Source organism: Neomonachus schauinslandi, chromosome 3 (assembly GCF_002201575.2).
Source record: "Neomonachus schauinslandi chromosome 3, ASM220157v2, whole genome shotgun sequence".
Classification (NCBI taxonomy): Eukaryota; Metazoa; Chordata; class Mammalia; order Carnivora; family Phocidae; genus Neomonachus; species Neomonachus schauinslandi.
This window is the reverse complement of record NC_058405.1, coordinates 131,959,696-131,979,300: the sequence shown is the minus strand read 5'-3', so window position 1 is coordinate 131,979,300 and position 19,605 is coordinate 131,959,696. Positions and strand designations below refer to the sequence as shown.

Below are 19,605 nucleotides of genomic sequence, written 5' to 3'. Positions count from 1 at the left end.
ACTATCAGAGTCAGCGCCAGGCATAAAGCCATTAAATTTGGCTTCTCGGTGGTCAAAATTCTTATTATGACTTAGCAATTTTCACAAGTTCTTAGTAAGACTAGGTAAGTAGCACTAATATACATCACTTTTCACAAGATAACTCAGCTTAAGGAATTTCTGGGTTCATTGCATGTTAAAATGGTTAATTCCGGTGACTCTCAGCATTAGGCCATGCTGTGCTCTATCCACTGAGGCGGACTCAACACAAGCAGAGGCAGCAGATGGAGGAGGTTGAAAGTATCAAATACCAAAGTATCAGCTTTACTAGGCCACCTCCCTTCATAATTTAGACCCTTCTGTTGGAGATTTGAAAATATATTCTAGACAGATGACATGTTAACAGAATCATTTCATGGTTCAGCGTCCTCTCAGCATGATTTATCTGTATCTGTAGGCACCGGAGGCCCCCTATTCAAGAGATTTATGAGCTACCTATATAATTCTATTTTGTTGAAAGGAAATGTGTGCATTATTGAAAAACAAAATGATAATATTTATTTTAAGATTATGCCATTTTCCAATTAGAAGCTTTAAAGCTAAAACATGTTCACCACTTTTATGCCCCATCCATTTCTTTATGCCATTAGCAAATACTAAAATAATATCTTGAGGAGTAAAGGAGGAAGATCTCCTCATTTCTAAACACTTGGAAAGGACTTGATCTTACAAGACTGGGTATAAATTCCAAATATGCTACTTAGTAGCAATCTTTATGGGCTTCAGTTTCCAGATCTGGAAAATAAATATAATACTTCCTTCCAGAGTCTGAGAATTAACTGAGATAAATACATGTGGGGACACCTGGGTGGCTCAGCTGGTTGAGTGTCTGCCTTTGGCTCAGGTCATGATCCCAGGGTCCTGGGATCAAGACCCCTGTCGGGCTCCCTTAGTGGGGAGTCTGCTTCTCTCTCTCCCTCTGCCCCTCCCCCTGCTTATGCTTGCTTTTCTCTTTCTCTCTCTCTCAAATAAATAAAAATCTTTTAAAAATTAAAAAAAGCTTTAACAAACAAATAAATACATGTGGCTACAGCTTATAAATGGCGAAGTATTACACAACTCCATGACTGTAGAACTAGTAGTAGTAGCAGTAGTGTTAGTTGGAGTAAAACACATTTTTTTTTTCTTTTCTCTCACATTTACTATACAAGCTCAGCTAAAGAAAGGTTGATGAAATAAACAACTAAAGTTACCAAATGTCTAAGTTCATGCAATAGTCATGAGTTATAGCTCCCTAGGTGAGTACCGCCTTCCCCGGGGCCACAGCTCTGACCCCTCACCCCCACCAAGTTCTATCCTCAGCTGGCATTCCAACAACCTTGCAACAACTGGAGGCAACACAAAATGGTGGCTCCAGCGGTGACTGTCAGGCTACGGTGGACTTCCAGGCAGGGCAGGGCCACAAGGACAGGAGCCTACATTGTACAAGTGGTCGGATACTACAGGTTAAAACTGCATTGGGTTTAAGACCAAGGAACAGAAAAGTCAAATCCAAAATCTGAGAAAACAGGCTCAGGGAGAAATAAACAAGGACCTCAGATCTAAGCAGCTGTGAGCTCGGAGTGTATAAAAGCTGAGCAACATTTAGACTGAAAACTTGATTTTATGGCTCCATCACCCTATCACTGTCAATCGTTCTCATCCAAACTCTAGTCCTGTTTCTCTTACAACTATTGAACAGACTTACTAGTTCTCTTTTTGTTTCTTTTTATAATTTTTTTCTTTTTAACACAAGTAATACATAAATATACCCTCCATGTAAAAAACTGAAATAATACAAAAGTATAGAATCAAAGTAAAAGTGCTGCCTCTCCTCAGGGGAAAACATTGTTAGCAGTTTGATGTATATCCTTTGAGCCTTCTTCCATTTCATGTCCATTCAAATATGCAGAGATTCATAGTAACTGGGACCATACTGTACATAATAATCTGCAACTCAATTTTTTCCATTTAGTACTGAGTTTTTGGAACATTTGTTCTCAAAGTGCGGACCCCAGACCAGCTGCATCATTATCACATGAAACTTGTTTAGAAATACAAATTCTTCTGCCCTGCCCCCAACACCAGACCTCCTGAATCAGAAACTCAGGGAATAAGCCCCCGATAGCTGTCTTTAAACAAGTACTGCAGCTGATTCTAATGCACACTAAAGTTCGAGAACCTCTATTTTTGAAATCTTTCCAGGTTGGGACATACAGATCTACACATTCTTTATAATGGATGCATATTACTCCATAGACTGTATATATCAAAGCTGTTTAGCCATTGTCCTCCTGACAGATAGTTTCTCGTAAGACAAAAACTGTAGCAATGAACATTCATATCATGAACTTTTGTGCTTTGTCTATAGATGGATTGCTAGGAGTGGAACTGCTGTGCCAAAGTGGTTTTTGTTTGTTTTTGTTTTTTCCAGATTTTGATACTATCAAGTTGCCCTCCAAAAGTGTTTACCAGTATTCCCATCAAGGGTGGTAGTACTCGTTTCCTCACATTCTTAACAACACTTGTTATTAGCAGTTCTTCTCAGTTTTACCAGTCTGATGAGTGAAACAAAAATGGCATAGTAAACTCACACGTTACCCGGGGGTTTAAGGTAAGTGCAGGTTCTAAGGCGGTAAAGTGAAAACCACGTATAGTCAAAATTACTCTGAAGATCTCTGAAGAATAGCTACTTTGGAGACCTACACACTCACTCCAAATATGGACAACTCAGCAGACTTTTTCCCAGGCTGTTTCTGGAGATCAAGACGAAATGTTTGGGGGCACTGTCATAAGAAAAGTACACATCTTTAAACACCAGACTCACACTCCATGAGGTAGAGTCTCTCACATCAAGAGGCAGCCTGTGAGATATGCAATCATGTGAGCAAACAGCGACTCCCGAGCTCACACCTTACCTTCACCCAGGTAGAACTGCCCCACCTTGAGCCCTCAATTAAGCTGGATTCAAGTAACTTATGTGCCCCTTTGAAGGAGCTTGAGGGTGTTCCATTGTTTAATTTTATATTTTCTTTATTTTTATGTATAGCGATTTGAACATTATAAGCAGATTTTCAGGTTTTCAATGGTCATTTGTATTTCTTCCATAGAATGCCAAGTTCTATCTTTTGCCTTTTTCAATTGGACCACTTTTTTTCTTACTTATTTAAAGGGTTCTTTATATTATTTTAGAAATTAATTTTTTTATGTTATATATATTGCAAATATGTTCTTCCCATTTAAGTATTGCTCATTTGGTGTTCCTTTATACACTTGCATTATTTATCTGTTTCCTATGTCTTTCCAACTAGATGACTGTAAAATTAAAGAGCAGTGAGTGTGCCTTACATTTTAAAATTTATCTCCTCATCCCCTCCAGCCCCCAAGTTTGTAGTAGAGTTACAAATAGTTCAATGTTCAATAAACGGAATTAATTATATAGGAAGGCAAAGTCTTAAGCACATAACCACATATTACTCAAGATTTAATACTCTGAGAAGTTTCCATTAGGATTCCTTCTTTCAAACACTCTATCCATTGTCCACTATTTTACATTATTACCATCAGAAAAAAACTATTAGGAACCATATAAGACTGTTTAAAGCTTTATATACTTTCCTTTAAGTTCTGACTCCATGGATGAGAATCTGTCATAAACTAGGAAGAATGAACTCATCAAAGATCCCTAGTTGTTACGATGCTTCCCTAAAACTTGGGCCTTCCTTCCCTCACTTGTATCAGTCCTTCCACTCCCTTCATGACAGAGAAAAAAGATGGTAAAGCATACTTCTATACACAGAGCACTGACTTTTTTTAAACACAGAAACTGTTAAGAAATAGATGAGCCATAGAAAGAATTACTTAAAAGGGACACCTGAGTGGCTCAGTCAGTTAAGTGTCTGGCTCTTGGTTTCAGCTCAGGTCATGACCTCAAGGATCATAATCTCGTGTGTTGTGAAATCGAGTCCTGCATCAGGCCCCACATTCAGTGCGGAGTCTGCTTGAGATTCTCTTTGTCTCTGCCCCACCCCCCTTACTCAGGCATCCGTGTGCGTACAGGCTCTCTCTCTAACAAAATCTTTAAAAAAAAAATTTTTTTTTAAGAATTATTTAAAAGTATTCTAAAAGCAGTGATAATTTCCTGTAGATATACTACAAAAATATAGTTAATTTATAACTGGCAATAAACCAAATTGATCAGTTACCTAGAAATCCATTTGTTTAACTCAGAGAGTATCCCAGGAAATGGATTAAATACACTAAAGTTGGTTTAAAAATTAAAACTAAATGCTTTATTGACTTTCAATGTATTTTTATAGCCAAGGTGGGCATTCAATCTATACTCTATAAAATCCAAAAATTAATCTTGTATTAGGCCAACCCACCAGAAAGCTATATATGTGAGCTGCACTGTTTTATTAATTTTGACTGAATTTTTCTTTATAGTCATGATGTCAATCTACACTGAAAAACTGTTGTTGGATTTATCATAAAGATGATAGTGAAAACACTACTATGTTACCCATCCTGAGCACAAAGCTTGTTTTTAATCTTCTGAACACTGCAAACTGTGCAACTGAATGTATTTTGCTTTTTGGCTTGGCAGCTAGGAAGCTTGGAAGCAAATGGGTAGACCATGAATGAGTAAGAAATTAAGGTGTGCATTTTGTTTATCAACCTTGCCTTGGCTTAATCTTTTCCTTATCTTTGTTTTCTATTTGTACAAAATTCCTTTCCTTACATATTTCATCCGGTTGCATAGTTTGTGTTCTTGTATATGGTCTTAAATACTTTTGGGAATGAGCCAAATGATGGAGAGATGGATACCTAACTAGAGAGAAGAGCGAAATCAAGCTGTTAGAGTGGAAGCTAAGTGTAAACCTTCAATAGAATCACAGATTTTTTTCAAGGTACTATGCCTAGCATTACCTGGGCCATAATCCAACCAGGGGGCTAAAGTCCTTTAACTCCCTATCTCCATCTACCTTGAAGCTCCTGGTTTTGACATTTCTCTGACTTGTCAGCTCCTTCACTTTGTTTCCTGGCCCCTACCTCACCTAATCTTGACTTCCCTCTGCTTATGACTACCTACCTCTTGGCATGGAGACCTGGGTCCCTGTCTAGTTTGCTGATTTTGGCCCCAGCCATGCTATAATTACTCCCAAATGCACATATGGTAGAGGTTTTTTTAATCACATTTACCTTCCAAGCTATACAGAAAAATGCTTTCTTTTAAAAGTATCTTTTTGGAATGCATGAATCTTTTCAGAGTGTTGGAGTCTCCAGTGGTATGATTTCTAGGCAAAGAATTCATAGTTCTCTGAAATTGAGGCCAAGACTTAAAAATCTAGAGGAGCTACATATTCTTTAAGTGTCTATCTCCAACCAAGAAAGACTTTGGGAGATGAGGACAAAAGAGCCCTCCACCAGGAGGCAAAAAAGTTATATGAAGAGATTGAGTCCTGATATGACAGTAAAACCCAACGGCTTTCTGGTTTCTAACCACAGCATTCTAAATATGAATCTGTAAAATCTTAAGAAAGCTTTTTAAAACCCTGCCCTCATCAATGATCTCCTCTCACATATCTTCATTTTCTACTCTCCACTTGCCCTTCTGCCTAACCTGATTTTCCCACTTGACAGGCCCTTTCACTGCCAAGCTGTGCTCACTGCCCTCAAATCCACTTACAGCTTAACTTTTGCCACTGGCTTCTCGTCCTCATCCTGCCACTACTCTCTTGCAAAGTCAGGCTGTCACCATAGGTCTCCTAAATGTCAAATCAACAAACATCTTCTTCCCAATTTTCATTGTATTTATCCTTGTAAGTGCATGTGACAGTAGTAATAATAGTAGCTATTATTTATTGAGCACCAACTAACTGCATGCTAGGGCACTTTGCCACATCATTTCTTTCCCTCATAGCACCCAATAATGTTGATACTATCTAGGCTAAGAGAAGTCACATAACTTATGCCAAATCACACAACCAGCAAGTGGCAGATTAGGGATTTAAGTCTGGGAATGTTGGAATGGTGGTTTCAAGGTGGCAGCAAATCCTCTGCCACCACTCTACTAGTCAATTCTCAATCTCTGTCTTACTTGACTCAGGAGCATTTGATACAGTTGATCATTCTCTCTCTTTCAACTCCTTCTTTGGCTTCTGGAACACTACCCTTTTCCAGTTGTTCTCTTGCCTCAATGCACTGCTTCTCAAATTCCTTTCCTGGTTTCTCTTCATCTTTTCCATTTCTAAATGTGGGACGGACTAGCCTTCAGGACCTCTTACCTTCTTCATCTACATCCACTGCCAGGGTAAAGGCTACTAGACCCATGAGATTAAATATCATGTACACTCTGATGACTCCTACATTTATGCCTCCAGTCCAGATGTCTCCATGGAACTCCAGACTCCTGTGTCTCACTGCTTACTCGTTATCTCTATTTGGATGACAAATTTTCATCTCAAACTTAATGTCTGAAACAAAAGTCTTGATTCCTGCCCTATCCCCTACCACGTCATCTCCTCCTACAATCATCCTTACCTTAGATAATGGCAACTCTTACTTTCTAGTTTCTCCAGCCAACAACCTTGAAATTTTTATTATGTCCTCTTTTTCACTCATGTGCTATATCTAACTCATCAGCAATCCTATCAACTCTGCCTTCAAATTATATCCATAATCCAACTAGTTCTCAGGGCGCCTGGGTGGCTCAGTTGTTAAGCGTCTGCCTTCGGCTCAGGTCATGATCCCAGGGTCCTGGGATCAAGCCCCGCATCAGGCTCCCTGCTCGGTGGGAAGCCTGCTTCTCCCTCTCCCACTCCCCCCTGCTGTGTTCCCTCTCTTGCTTGGGTCTCTCTCTGTCAAATAAATAAATAAAATCTTAAAAAAAAAATCAACTAGTTCTCACCATCTTCACCTTGATCCAAGCTGCCATTCTCTCCTACCTGAATTATTACAGGTAAGAACCTCTTACCTTGTCTCTCTGCCTCTACTCCTACCACCCCCCCCCCATTCACTAGCATTCCATTCTCCATGTAGTATCCAGAAGATCTTTAAACAGAAGTCACTTCATGTCACTTCACTACTCCAAACTCATAATGGCTTTCTATCTCACCCATAGAAAAATCCAAAATCATATGGAGGACTTATGGCCTTACACGGTCCATCCCCAGCTCTTTCTCTCTCTTCCATCATCTCCTACCTCTCTCCCTTTCTCTGTGTTCCAGCTGCCTTGGCCTCCTTACCATCCCTAAAATGAGCCCTCCTCCTTCCTACTTCAGGGCCTTTGCTCTTACTCCTTCCCTAGGCATGGCTTGTTCCCTCACTCCTTTTAGACTCTTCCCTTTACCTTATCAGACAGATCTTCCCTCAGCACCTTATATGATAGTAAATCCCACCCCAGCTGTCACTCTCTATTCCCTTTATCCCACTTTACTTTCTTAGTTCAGGCACCTATCACCACCTAGCATAGTATATACTTTATTATTTCTCTCCACCCCTTTAAAATATAAACTCCATGAGGATAGGGAATTTGTTTTGTTCACTGCTGTGTCTGATACAGTACCCAATCACAGTATATGCTTAATAAATACTTACCAAATGACTGAATAAGTTCATTCCAAGCATCAGCTCAAATCCCATTTTTAAGTAGGTCACTATTTACACAAAAGCTCCTAAAGACCTGAAATAGTTTTAATTAGGAAGCTCTTACATTTTGCCAAATTCATTTGGCAAACTTTGTTACCCTGGGGTCATTCTTTCCTTACTTGTAATTTTGTGCCAGGTACATTAATTTTTTTTTCAACCACTTTACAGTTGGAGAGTATATTCTTACCAAGCCATTGAACTCTTTCCTGGTTGATAATACATATGTAGTTACAGTAGGGTTTGTTTTTTTTCCTTTTTAATAGACACAGAAGTGCCAACATGTGAACTTTGGGAAGGAAGTGAAAAAATGCTCAACATCATCTGGCATCAGGGAAATACAAATCAAAACCACAATGAGATACCACCTCATACCAGTCAGAAAGGTTAAAATTAACAATCCAGGAAACAACAAGTGTTGGTGAGGATGTGGAGAAAGGGGAACCCTCTTACACTGCTAGTGGGAATGCAAGCTGGTGCAGCCACTCTGGAAAACGGTATGGAGGTTCCTCAAAAAGTTAAAAATGGAGCTACCTTCCAACCCAGCAATTGCACTACTAGGTATCTACCCAAGGATACAAACAGTGATTCGAAGGAGCACCTGCACCACAATGTTTATAGCAGCAATGTCCACAATAGCCAAACTATGGAAAGAGCCCAGATGTCCATTGACAGACGAATGGATAAAGAAGATGTGGTGTGTGTATACACAATGGAATATTACTCAGCCATCAAAAAAAAAATCTTACCATTTACAACAATGTGGATGGAACTAGAGGGTCTTATGCTAAGCAAAATAAGCCCATCAGAGAAAGACAATTATCTCCACGTGGGGTGGGGTAAGGGGGTTCCTCTTGGGCCCTGCCACCTTATTGCTTCTTCTGTATCTGAACCCTCAGCTCCCATTTATTTTGGTTTTGTATTCTTTTTTCATTTTTCTTTCTTTCTTTCTTTCTTTTTTTTAAGAGAGAGAGAGAGCGCCAGCATGGGATGGGGGAGAGAATCTGGGGAGGGGCACCTGGCTGGCTCAGTTGATGGAGCATGCAGTTCTTGATCTGTGTTGTGAGTTTGAGCCCCACATTAGGTTAAAATGTTAAAAAAAAATTAATCTGAGAATCATCTGGGGAAACTTTGAAATATAAAACAATATGCATGTTATTACAAATATGTATCTGTTAATTATGTATTTATATAAATGCTGCTCTTAAACTCAGATCACTTACACTGGAATCTCTGGAGGGTGGTATCCAGGAGCTGGTATTGTTTAAAGCTCCCAGGGGATTCTAACCTATAGCTAAAACTGAGGAACCCTGTCCTGGGCGAGACTCTGCTGTAGGGAACTGCTATAGAGACCACCCCTACAGTTGGGTGACTACTCACATTCCTCTGTATTGAGCCCCTTCAGAATGTAGGGAGGAAACTGAAGAAAATATATAGGCCCCATTATCTGAGTGTAAAACATTCTGCTTAAGGGTGGTGCCATTTCTGCCCCTCTGAAGGGTGAAATGACAGACTGGTGACAGAGCAGGACCAGAAACAGCACCCAAGTGTCCATCCCAGCTTGAAATGCCAGCTTCAGGCCCATTAGACTCTGCCTGGGTAGGACTCTCTTGTAACAGTTTGAGTGTGGTACCCAGAATGAAGCCATCATTCCAAAGGGGCTGCTGACTGGGACAGAGCCAATGTGGGGGTAGGGGTGGTATTTGTTTTGACTATTAAACCTTATGTTAACCATGCAGTTAACTGATTTGACTCCTATTGGACTTACAGTCACAATTAAATTCATTTTTCCACTGTGGGTTATGAAGCCATGGCTGTCAGCTGGTAAAGCTTACCAGAGTTTCTGAGTTGTTTGTTAGAAATCCCCATTGTTCTTGACAACTGAGATCTTTTGGGGTTCCAAGTCTGTCATCCAACATACCAGCTACCCTTCCATGAATGTGACCTATAGGCTACCAATGTCCTCCCAACTCATTACAAATTTTAAAACATTCAACAGGCAGGGTGGTCAGCTGAACCCTGCCCAAGGCCTCTAGGACGGACTTCTTTGCCAGGTTGACACTGACACCATTATCAAACATTCCTTAATACAGTCTTTCTTGGGTATGATCCATCACTACCACCATTCTCTAGCCTATGTTTCTACATCGTGGCCACAAAGATATCACAACAGATTTTACCTAAAGGCAAAATTACAAATATATTATGTCTAAAACACTCTCCATTTTGTACCAGTCTTGCCAAACAAGGACATTAATCTGACATGTCCTACTTTTAGTGAACCCATGCTAATTCCTAGTGATCACAACTTTTTCTCCTAAGAATTCACAAACTATTCAAGGAAAAGAAAAAAAATCTTAGTAATTAGTCCATAATGAAAGTCAAGCTCACCAGGTAGTAATTTGCAGATTCTGCCTTCTTCCCTTTTTTGAAGAATTGTAGCACATCCTCCCCTTTCCACTCCTTGAACACTGTTCCTGTTCTGCAGAATTCTTCCAAGATCACTGACAGTGTGTTAGCAGTCTTACCCGTATATTCTCTCAGGACCTGGGCTATCACTCCTCCCTGCCAAGAAACCTGAATTCATCTGAAACAACTAAGTGCTCTCCTTACAATTCCCTTGACTGTCTTGGGTTTCTATCTCCAGTTGCCAATGTTTTTAGCCATTCCAGGCTGGGCTAAAAAAAAGTCATTCTCTTTGGTGGAAAAAAATGGGAGCAAAATGGAGCCCAATCTAGACTCAATGCTGCCTACAACTCCTACTCCTGTCCTTTTACCTGGGGACAAGAAATATCCAGAACCTGGGCGAAGTTTGTACTTATCAAGGGAGCTAAAGGGGCCCTATTGGGGGAGGCAGCCAAACCCCCATCACACAACTCATCCACCAAGCACAAAGCCACCACAAAGATGGAACTGATAGGAAAGGAAAAGCACTGTGGCCTCAGCATCTCCATTCATTGTTGACACACTGGGAGTGGAGACAAGGCCAGCTCTGCTTCCCAATGGGCAGTTCCTGTCATCACATTCACGGGTGTGTATGGGGGCAAGGGGAGAGTCCATATCTCTTAGGAGTGTGTCTATCAACAAAGGAGTTGTGACAATGGATATTCATGGCAGAGTCCTTCAGACAGGTGCAGTAGAAGTAGTAAGGATTTACTGAAAATCAGTCTTCATTCTCTCTCAATTCCCCATACAATCATCAATCACTTAGTTAAACTTTCAAATGACTGATCTCAGGGTGGCTCTTTTGAATAGAAGTTTTCAATTCTTGAGCTACAAGGGAAAGCAAATTCCTTACATACAACTATATCCTTGGGATTTTTTCTTTGGGAGCACCCAGCAAAAATCGAATGATTACTATGAACTGTTCTGAGCATTTTACATTGATTAACTACTCCCAACAATTCTATGAAGCTGATAGTATTCACATCTCCATTTTACCAAGGAGGAAGCTGAAGCACAGAGACATTAAGTAACTTGGTCAAGTTCATACAGCTTGAAGGTGGTAAAGCTGGTATTTGAACCCACATAGACTAACTGTAGAACACTTATCTATGGTAAACTGATTGCAAAAATGGGCCAATTTTCTACCCCTTCCTGCTTGGAACCCTGTCACCAATGCGAGAACAGCCCTGGCTAGCCTAGTAGAGGATGAGGAACCGCATGAAGCAGAGCCTAGTTGTCCTAGCCAAGGCCATCCTAGACCAGCCAGCCCCCAGCGAAACCCCCAGCTAACCACAGATGCATGAGTAAGCCCAGCCAAGATCCACAGAACCACCCTGAGACCTGACAGACTCATGAGAAATAATAAATGATTACTGCTTTAAGCAACTAAGTTTGAGGGTGGTTTGTTACATACCAGTAAATAACTGATACACCAATGCTTGACCAATACTCTACCTTTTCTTTCTGATGACACTGGCTTCATCTGACTCTAAGATTCTCCTGAAAAGGACAGCTTCTGCTGTGAAAAGCCTTCCTCCAGGCTACTCCCTTTCCTCTTCACCCTTGTGTTGCCCCTGTCCTACCACTATGACAACCTATCAAGGCAGTTTATAAATATTCCTCACCTCTAGTCCCTAGCTTTTTCTGGAATCAAGAGGAAACTAGGGAACTTCAAAACTTTTGGTACTATTTTGAACTCTGTTTCCTTGTCTACCCTCTTTTCCCATCTCGCCATCATTTAGGAGCTAAGCTGGAATTAGCCAAAGTGGTGCCAAAATAATGAAATCAAGAGTAATGAGGGAGAAAGCATGGATAGTGCTGTAAATCAACACCTATCATTCTCGGGCCTTTCCCTTCTCTCAGGATAGGCTTCTTACTCAACATGGATAGGGACCAGCAGTCCCTGAAGGCACGCTTCTGCTTTGCCACCTGATCCCCAAATGAAACCTTATAGAGCTGAACTCTCCCTGCCGGCCAGGATTCAGGGGGGGGCAGCAAGGTGCACCTCCACAGGAACTAACAGCCCCAGCTGCTCAACTCAAATTAAAAAAAGAGTTTGGAAACATGTTCCACAGAGTGGAAGCCTTCTGGGGCATTTCTTCCAGCTGCCTCCAGCTACTGTGTTCCCAAGGAAATGGACAGGAGACTCCAGGGGAGAAGGGGCACCCCTAAGGCATCCTGAGGGATAGGGACCACAATCCACTGAAAACGGGACTAGAAATCTCCCAAAGAAAGAAAAAGACTCATAAAAGACGACTGTTTTTCCACTGGATTATGTCAGAACTTTTTTTTCTGTTAGGCACTCAATAAATACTAAATGATGCTAATTCTTCTAGCTTTTCTTGCTTTATGAGTGAAGCCGAGATTGTGAGGGTTCGTTGCTCAAAAGGCCAATAGCTAAGTGACCTGGGTTGGTGAAGAGAAACCAAATTTTCCCGGGGCAAATCTAGCCTTACTGTGCCATTAAACACCCACCCCCCTCACTCATTACACTTCAACAACAATAGTTTAGTTTTAATTTCTTTTCCTTATATTTCACAGCCCTAAGGGAAAATGTCCTGTGACAATTCTGTAACAGTAAGACAATTACTGGTGACTCAGGGCTCCCTGCTGCCTCTGCATCCTCTTGCAGCTGAGGAGCAGGCTTCCCACATAGGAACAATTTGGCTTGTGAATTAGTAAAGTCAGAATAAAAAGAATCTTTGCCTTTAAAAATGATAGAAATTCAGATGAAATTCAATGAAAAAAGCTCAAGGACTCTGTTTCAGAACAAGAGTCAATTGTAGGCACTGGGTCCCTGAGGAAACCTCTCAATTAAACTCACAAATATTTCAACTGGGAATTTACCTCTTCTGAGCCCACCACCCACATCATCCAGGAACCCTAAGAGTATCCTTTTTGACTTCTCCTCCTTATTCCTCTTTTTTTGCTATCCAACTTCTGCCTTTTTCACCTTTGCCAATGAATAGGAGAGAATAAGTAAAACTGTTCTTCTTGAGAGAAAAACACATAAACCCTGCCTTGTAACTCAAGCACTCAACCAGAGCCTAAATCAGAGTGAACAGTTAGAGATGTCCTAGGGTAGAGGACATAGGCATCCCCAAATTCCCAGCAGATTGTGTTCCAAAACACTTTTGTGAATGGGTAGTTTAGAGCTTAGACAGATTTTTTCCCATAAGCATAAAGTTCTAGGGATAGGTTAAGTCCTCAGACTCAACCATAAAACTCTACTTGGCCACAAGAGTCCAATAATGCACCCAAAGTGAAAACTTTAGGTGTTACATTGCCTCCTCCTAAACAATCTTTTAAAATAGTTTCCATGAGAGAATGCATGAGAGGCGATGCCAGAAACAGATTTCCACTTACCCCAGAACCAAAATGAGCTCTTCCTACTTAAAAAAAATAAGAGGAAGGTGAAGGGGGAGGAGATTCTGGCTATACCAGAAGTAGCCCTGATGCAGCAGGTGCAGGTTTTCCAAGGAGGGTAGGATGGCACAGGAACTTCTGGGTCCCAATAATGATAACCTGAAATGCCTCTCTTTTACATAACATATGTTTTGCAATTCTTTAGTTCAAACACTCGTCTTAAGTGTTTCAAATTAGGAACTAGAAGGCAGTTACTTAAAAGGGAGCTTGGAGAAGGAAGGGATTTTTGGTTTGGGGGTCATAAATCAATCAATGAGCCAAGGAAGACCTATGTTCACCTGTGATGACACTCTTGATTTCTGTTCTTCAATTTCATGGCTGACACAATCATTGATGTTAATAAAATTCTAACTTTCAGGTTTATAGTAGCAGTTTAAATTGGGAGCAGGAAGAACGATGCTGGATTATAAGCTTCTTAAAGACTAGGATGTCCCATTTATTTCTGTATACTCCGGTCCCCTTAGTGCTTAACTCATAATTCATAGATAAATATAACTTAAGAGGGGCTTTAACTTTTCAATGTACAGTTGACCCTTGAACAACATGGGCTTGAACTGAGTGGGTCTATTTACAGGCAGATTTTTTTTTCAGTAAACACAGTAGACTGCTATAAATGTACTTTCTCTTCCTTATGATTTTCTTAATAACATTTTCTCTTGCTTACTTTATTGTAAGAATACAGTATATAATATATATAACATACAAAATATGTGTTAACTGACTGTTTATGTTATCTGTCAGGCTTCTGGTCAACAATAGGCTATTAGTAGTTCTGTTTTGGGAGACTCAAAAGTTAAATACAGATTTTCAACCACAGAGGGTTGGCGCCACTGCTGTCCAAGGATCAACTGTAGTCGCAAACATGTGGGCTTTGGAGTCAAAGTTCTCAGATTCAAACCATTTTCCTCCATGGGTGCATAACCAGGGACTTTCTCCCTGGGCTTCCAGTTTTCTCCTCCAGAAAAAAAAGGGTGATGATGGCATCTACCTCAACAGGATCACTGTAGGGATTGATGCGTTTATATTTGTGAAACACATAGCACTGTGCCTGCCACATAGTTAGCACTCAACAAATCTAAGCTATTTTATTTTTCCATCATCATTTAGCTAGCTATCCTAGATTCTGCCCCAAATTAGTTTCTCAGGGAATTTAGAAAACATGAAAGTTGATAGTATAGTAGGTTGAACTGTGGCCCCCAGAAGATTGTCCACTTGGGACCTGAGAATATGACCTCATTTGAGATAAGGGTCTTTTGCAGATATAATTAAGACAAGGGTCTTGAGATGAGATCATTCTGGATTAGGATGGGTTTTTATAAACCAATAACAAGTGTCTTTCTGGGACATGACAGAAAAGACAAGGAGAGACACAGAAGAAAGCCACATGAAAATGGAGACAGAGATTGGGATTATGCTGCCACAAACCAAGGAATATCAGAAGTAACCAGAACTTGGAAAGGGCAAGGAAGGATTCTCCTCTAGAGCCTTGAGAAGGAGCATGGCTCTGCCAACATTTTGATTTTGGACCTCTGGTCTCTAGAACTGTAAGAGAATACGTTTATGTTGTTTTAAGCCACCAAATTTGTGGTAATTTGTTGTGGCAGCCTTAGGAAAATAATGTACAGTTTGGGTACAGTTTGGAACAACCTAAATTTGGTGATGAAAACAAGCCTAAACATGAACTGGTAATTATCATGAGTTCTCCTTTCTTCAGCATACTCCAGGGAACCTTCTCTTTAGGAAGGGAAAATCACCGGCTTCAGGGACTGGAATGTTCGGGCCATTCTGTCCCATCCACTCCCAGCCAAAGACATTTCAGCTAGGAATCTTGAAAACATTCTGCATTTTCCACAAGGAATGAAGTGGAAGTACTCGATAAGTGGTAAGACAGTGGACAGAGTCAGCCTCTATCTGGCCCCAAAGAAATGAGCAGGCAACACAGCTCTTAGTCCTTGTCCAATAAACACACTCACACTGGTCCCCACTGCCTTTCTGACTCCTGTCTAAGGAGGTCAAAGAGGTCATTAGCCAAAGATTCCAAGCTAAGGAAAGATACCTGGTTGCCAAGAGAGCAACATAATTGTATTTTTTCTCCTAACTCTATGGGTTGTTGCAATTACATATTATGAAACAGATCTCCTTTTAAATGAAAAAAAATATCCAGGTCATCTGCGAGATCCTTCTAAGCCTTTGAAATTTTAAAGGAGTCCTCAGGAGAAAGTCATCAGAGAGATGTCAAATCCACTGATGCCCAGAGAAATGGTTTTCATTCTTTGCCTCTCTTCTAACTGCTAGAGAAAAATAGCAGCAGACAGAGCAGCGACCGTCAGGGAGGGGTGACTTTTTTTGGAGCAAAGGCGTTAGACAAGATGACACATGCTGACAGGTTCAGCAAATAGTGGATGCTGTCACAATCAGCAGATAACTTCTGTGTGTTTGTGATGTAGGAAAGACTGCGAGTCACGCAGTATTTCAAAGACAGGTCACGATTACTCCATGTGTCATCTTCTAACGTGAAGGTCAAAAGAAAGGGGAAGGTGCTCCAAAAGAGATGGAGGAAGAGCAAGGAGACCTGTGTGCGAGCAAATCAACCACATCCAGGCAGGTCTCACTTCGTATTTCCTGACCGTGTCCAGAGAACCTATGTAATTATCTGCTTTGTTGACATCTGAGGCTCTCACCTGACATGTAACCAGCACTTCATTAATTCCTAAGTCCTTTGTAACTTGTGAAAGTCACGTCTTCCCTGACTCAGTAAAGGGTTTCTTTTCTTCCCTTATTTTGGTAATTTACTCAATTTATTTCCAGTAAAGAAGGCTCTAAAGGGAAGAAGCAAGTGAGGAAAGGCAAAGGAGGAAGCCACATATGGTGTTCTGGACCCCAGAATATTCTGAAATGGACCTCATTGCTTAACTGAAGGGAATTCCAGAACACCTAAAACACTCATAACCAAAGCGGGGGAGGGAATCAGAAGCCAAATGTCTTCAAAGGATTTTTGTCATTACTTGTCATTTTCTTTTCTCCATCAGGGAAGAAAATGCTGAGAGGATGAAAGAGAGAGAAAGAACCCCATGAAACACAGAGGTAAATAATCTGTGTGCCCATTTAAAATATGTAAATGCTTAATTTTTCCACTCTCCATCAAAGAGCTTTTCTGAGGAAATGTACATTTTTAGCACTCAAAATTAAAATAGTACACACACATACGTGCTTGGTCAATCCACAATACTTCATAAGAGAACTGCATGATTCTAATTGATAGGGTAATTTTTAAGTAAATTACTTGATGAGTATAAAATGCTATGCAGTATATGCAATTATGCTACATTTTAATTTTTAAACCTCTATCCTTCCTGCCCAGGAATGTCAAGTTGGCTGTTAGGATTGGGACAACAGCAAGTGTTCAGCACATAGAATCACACCAAGGATCTGCTGACTGATTATTGTTGACATTACCTAGTCCAATCTGATTCATCACTTGGGCAGGAACCAAGAGATGGTAAAAGGGCAGGAGGTTACATTAGGAGGAGAAAAATTTCAACCTATGTTAGGATAAGAATCCTTGTTGCCCCTAAGATCTTTTTCTAGCAATTGTCCTGTTCCTGGGGTTCACCCTGTCTGGAAGCAGGCAGTGTGGCGCTTGGTTATTTGTGTTTCAGACCTGGAAGCTTCTCCCAAGATGGAAGAAGTGAGGTGCAGAGATTACTAGAGACCAGAGACTTGGCTGGGCACAGAAGCAAGCTCAGAGGAGTCACTGAAGACGAAGTCTATTTAAACACGCGCGCGCACACACACACACACCCCCCTTCTAAGCTGCCTCACATTTACACCCTAAGAAATTTTTGAACGGGTGGTCTGTACACAAATATATACTTAAAAAACAGAAAGAAAAAAATATGCCCAAATAGATGATTTCTTATCAAAAGTACACATATCTTGGTAATCAGAAGCCACACCTTAATTCTGATCTTTGGGAAATTATGTGGTCCCAGTAAACAAATGATGAAAAGTAAATGATTTGTGGGCACCTGGGTGGCTCAGTTGGTTAAGCGACTGCCTTCAGCTCAGGTCATGATCCTGGAGTCCCTGGATCGAGCCCCACATCCGGCTCCCTGCTCGGCAGGGAGTCTGCTTCTCCCTCTGACCCTCCCCCCTCTCAAGTGTTCTCTCTCATTCTCTCTCTCTCAAATAAATAAATAAAATCTTTAAAAAAAAAAAAAAGTAAATGATTTGTAAAAAATCAAAGCATACACACAAATCATCCCAGACACCATTTCTCATTTTCTGACATATTACTGAATACAATACTGTTTTTGGTCCTGCATTTTTACATCGTTTTGAATGATCACCAGACTATTAATTTTAAAAGTCAGTCACTTTGTCTGTTCTTCTAATTGCCTGAACATGTTTTTATACTTTGGAAAAGGCAAAAAGACCAACCCTGACTTGGGTGGGAATCATTTTTGGAATAATGGTGGGTGGTGGTTCACATCTGGATTAGGTATAAAACGATAACATTATGATGATGAACAACACAGAGCCTCATCTGCATATAAATAGACCTAATCAGAAATGCAAATTGCAATCAGGAGAAATTTTAAAGGCTGTGTGATTGTGCAGATAAGGAAAGGTTAACACTTGCATTGTTAAAGTAGTTAAATGGCTGCAGCTCCACTCCGGCTTGGAGCTGCCCAGAGTCTTCCTTTGAATGAGTAATGTGGAGGGTATAAACCTCTTAATTTGCAACCTGGCCAGGACCGAGCTCCCTGATTGCTTCGTTTTCGGTAACTAGAGGCTTAAGCAGCCAAACAGCAGCCCGATTCCGATGAAAGACAAACAACCAAACCTCTTGTACAAACCCCTAATGAAGACATACAATAGAAAATATACTGGCATTTAAATGCCCTCCAAAGAGACCTCTTTCAGCACAATGTCCCATTGAGATGGAAATCAGGGGACGGAGAGAAGGTCTTATAACTGATTCACTTTTCTGATATTTTTTTAGTGCTGCTCTGAGTGGATATGAAAATATAATACACAGTTTTTCATCCCCAAATTTTCCTGAATACTCGAGAAAGATTCAAACAAACAAAATGACCAGATGTGATTATATAATTAAAAAGAAAACACCAGTATTTAGACAGATTACTTAATCCAAAACTGCATTTTTAGTCCTCTTGTGCAAAGCACAATAAACAAGTATCTCAGAAAAATCAGAGTACTGAAAATATATGCAATGGTTACAACACGGTCCTATTTTTCCTCGGGATACGCTGTCTTTCAGGAACATCCATCCTCTTTCCTCCTCGACTTCCCCTATTTTCCCCCAAAAGAAATACATTTTACAACCAGGCTTTCTCAGGTTTGGCCAGAAATTGTTTACGAACTATTTATTATCCCTCTTAACCAACCTCTTTCACAAAGAACTAATGAGCCAAGAGCGCCATCTTGTGTCCTACCTTGGAATCTTAAAAAGCGTTTTCACAGGATGCATGTCAAAGAGGGGAGGGTCTCCATCCCCCAGTTCAATAGCTGTGATCCCCAAGGACCAGACGTCACACCGAGCGTCATAGGAAGAGTCATACTGCTGCTCACAAGCAATGACCTATCAGACAAAAGCAAAACACATCAACCCCACTGCCACCTCGGATGTCCTAAAAGACCCTTGGACCATCTTAGCCCCCCCTTAGTTCCCTTGGTTACAATGATATTGAATTCCAGTGATAGTAAGGTGTGTGTTATCTAGACCTTATTTGTGTGTGACTGATTTATCATCTGGGTGTTCATTAACTTTTTAAAATGTGTCCTTTCAGTACAATAAACATACATTGAACCCTCTAGGTACCAAGCACAGTGCAAGGGGAGACACAAGGGTGCATACCTCACTGAGCTCGCTCTGACATCCCTTAAGGAAAGACTTTGTCTGCATCCTTCACCTCATTACCAGCTGCTGAATTCAACAGCAAGGAACAGTTGCTTGCAAAGATGTTTGTTTCCTGCACAAAATCCCCAGGAGTGTGGCCAATTGAGCAGAAAGATGTTTGAAGACTGGAAGACTGATGTGGTTAA

General features: G+C 40.7%; 1 protein-coding gene across 1 annotated transcript in view; it reads right to left on the bottom strand.

Moving 5' to 3' along the window:
- Positions 1-19,605, bottom strand: part of MYO3B (myosin IIIB) — a 389,493-nt gene that overhangs the window by 332,544 nt on the left and 37,344 nt on the right. The window contains exon 7 of the mRNA XM_044913613.1: positions 18,996-19,141. Coding sequence (XP_044769548.1) covers positions 18,996-19,141 — 146 coding nt within the window. The remainder of the gene's footprint in view (positions 1-18,995; positions 19,142-19,605) is intronic.